Source organism: Bison bison, unplaced genomic scaffold (genome assembly GCF_000754665.1).
Source record: "Bison bison bison isolate TAMUID 2011002044 unplaced genomic scaffold, Bison_UMD1.0 scf7180017864297, whole genome shotgun sequence".
NCBI classification, from domain to species: Eukaryota; Metazoa; Chordata; class Mammalia; order Artiodactyla; family Bovidae; genus Bison; species Bison bison.
The window spans coordinates 7,197,386-7,198,634 of NW_011494869.1; the positions used below are offsets into that span (position 1 = coordinate 7,197,386).

At 64.5% G+C, this 1,249-nt stretch overlaps 1 protein-coding gene across 1 annotated transcript in view; it reads right to left on the minus strand.

Annotated features, from left to right (window-relative positions):
• ELMO3 (engulfment and cell motility 3) overlaps window positions 1-1,249 on the minus strand; it is a 7,130-nt gene that overhangs the window by 3,568 nt on the left and 2,313 nt on the right. Inside the window, exons 11-16 of the mRNA XM_010851049.1 lie at window positions 1,157-1,249; window positions 949-1,050; window positions 726-834; window positions 481-617; window positions 220-383; window positions 7-119 (exon numbers count right to left, since the gene is read on the minus strand). The exon at window positions 1,157-1,249 is cut by the window's right edge and continues 1 nt beyond it. Of these exons, the coding sequence (XP_010849351.1) occupies window positions 7-119; window positions 220-383; window positions 481-617; window positions 726-834; window positions 949-1,050; window positions 1,157-1,249 (718 nt within the window). The remainder of the gene's footprint in view (window positions 1-6; window positions 120-219; window positions 384-480; window positions 618-725; window positions 835-948; window positions 1,051-1,156) is intronic.

Genomic DNA, 1,249 nt, shown 5'->3' on the forward strand with positions numbered 1-1,249 from the left:
AGTGACCCTGGCGCCGCCGGCTGCTGATCTTGTGGAAGAGGGTCCCCTCGCAGAGGGGGAGCAGACGCTGCTGGCGGATCAGGCCCATGAGCTCCGGCTTCAGTTTCTCCCGAAGCTCCCTGGGTGCAGGGGAGGGGGTTCACTGAGCTGGACAGCTGGGCCTGGGCAAGGCAGCAGGGCAGGTGGGCACTAGGCCTGGGATCTACCCCCATGACTCACAGAATTGGAGGGGCCAGCGTGCCTTCCTGGTGCAGCCGCTCCGTCTGCCGCAGCCGAAGCACCTCCCCGTAGGTGAGTGCGTTCACCTTCGTTCGGAAGAGCTCCAGAGAGCTGGGCTTCAGGGCCAGCGTGCGGGCCAGCTGCTCCCGCACCACTTGCATGACCTGGGGCCATCCCAAGCTGAGCTCAGGGCCTGAGTTCCGTGCCCCAACCCCAGAACCTCTGCCCTGGCCTGGGTCTCCCCACTGCTGCCCTCCGCACCTTGTCAAAGTCCTCCTGAGTGGCCCGCATCTCCTTCCAGGTCTTATTCAGCAGCTGGATGCTCACACAGAAGAGCTCATGGAAGCTCTGATCTTGGCCAAAGAACATGGGTGAAAAGTCCTGGGCTGTTTCGGAGCCTGGAGCGGGGGGGCAGGAGGGGCTCAGGGAGATAGTGTGTGCTGCCCCTGGCCCTCTCTGCCCTTCCGTCCCCTGTTCCTGAACACGCTGTGCCCAGCACCACTCACAGGGCTCCCCAACATGGAGCAGATCACACAGCAGCACAGTCAGCTGGATGCTGCTCCGCGCAAAAGGGCACTCGTGCTTGTCCTCACGGCTGCTGTTCTCTAGCACAAACTGAGGAGGCGGGAGCACAGGATGGGCTGGGGAGTCATGACTAAGCCCCGGGAGGGCCTCGCTTAGGTGCCCTGTACCCCATTCATCCATACCCCACCCCGCCCTACCACTGACCCGGCTGTAGGCGCTGGGTGCCTGTCTGGAGAAGTAGAGCATGTTGTCCAGGGCCAGCAGGCCAGTGGGCACGCGCTCCAAGTCCTGGGCAGGGTTGCTGTTCTGGGGGGCAGGAGAGAGGAAGCTGAGGAAGGTCCCAGCCCTCTGGAGCAGTAGCAGCAGCCCTGGGTGGAGGGAGGGGGCAGGGGGCTGGGTAGGGGTCACTCACAGAGAAGCCCAGTTTGCGGAACTCGCGGGCACACAGGGAGCGGCGACGGTCAGCGCTCAGCCCGGCGCCCACAGACTCCCCCTCCGGCTCAAA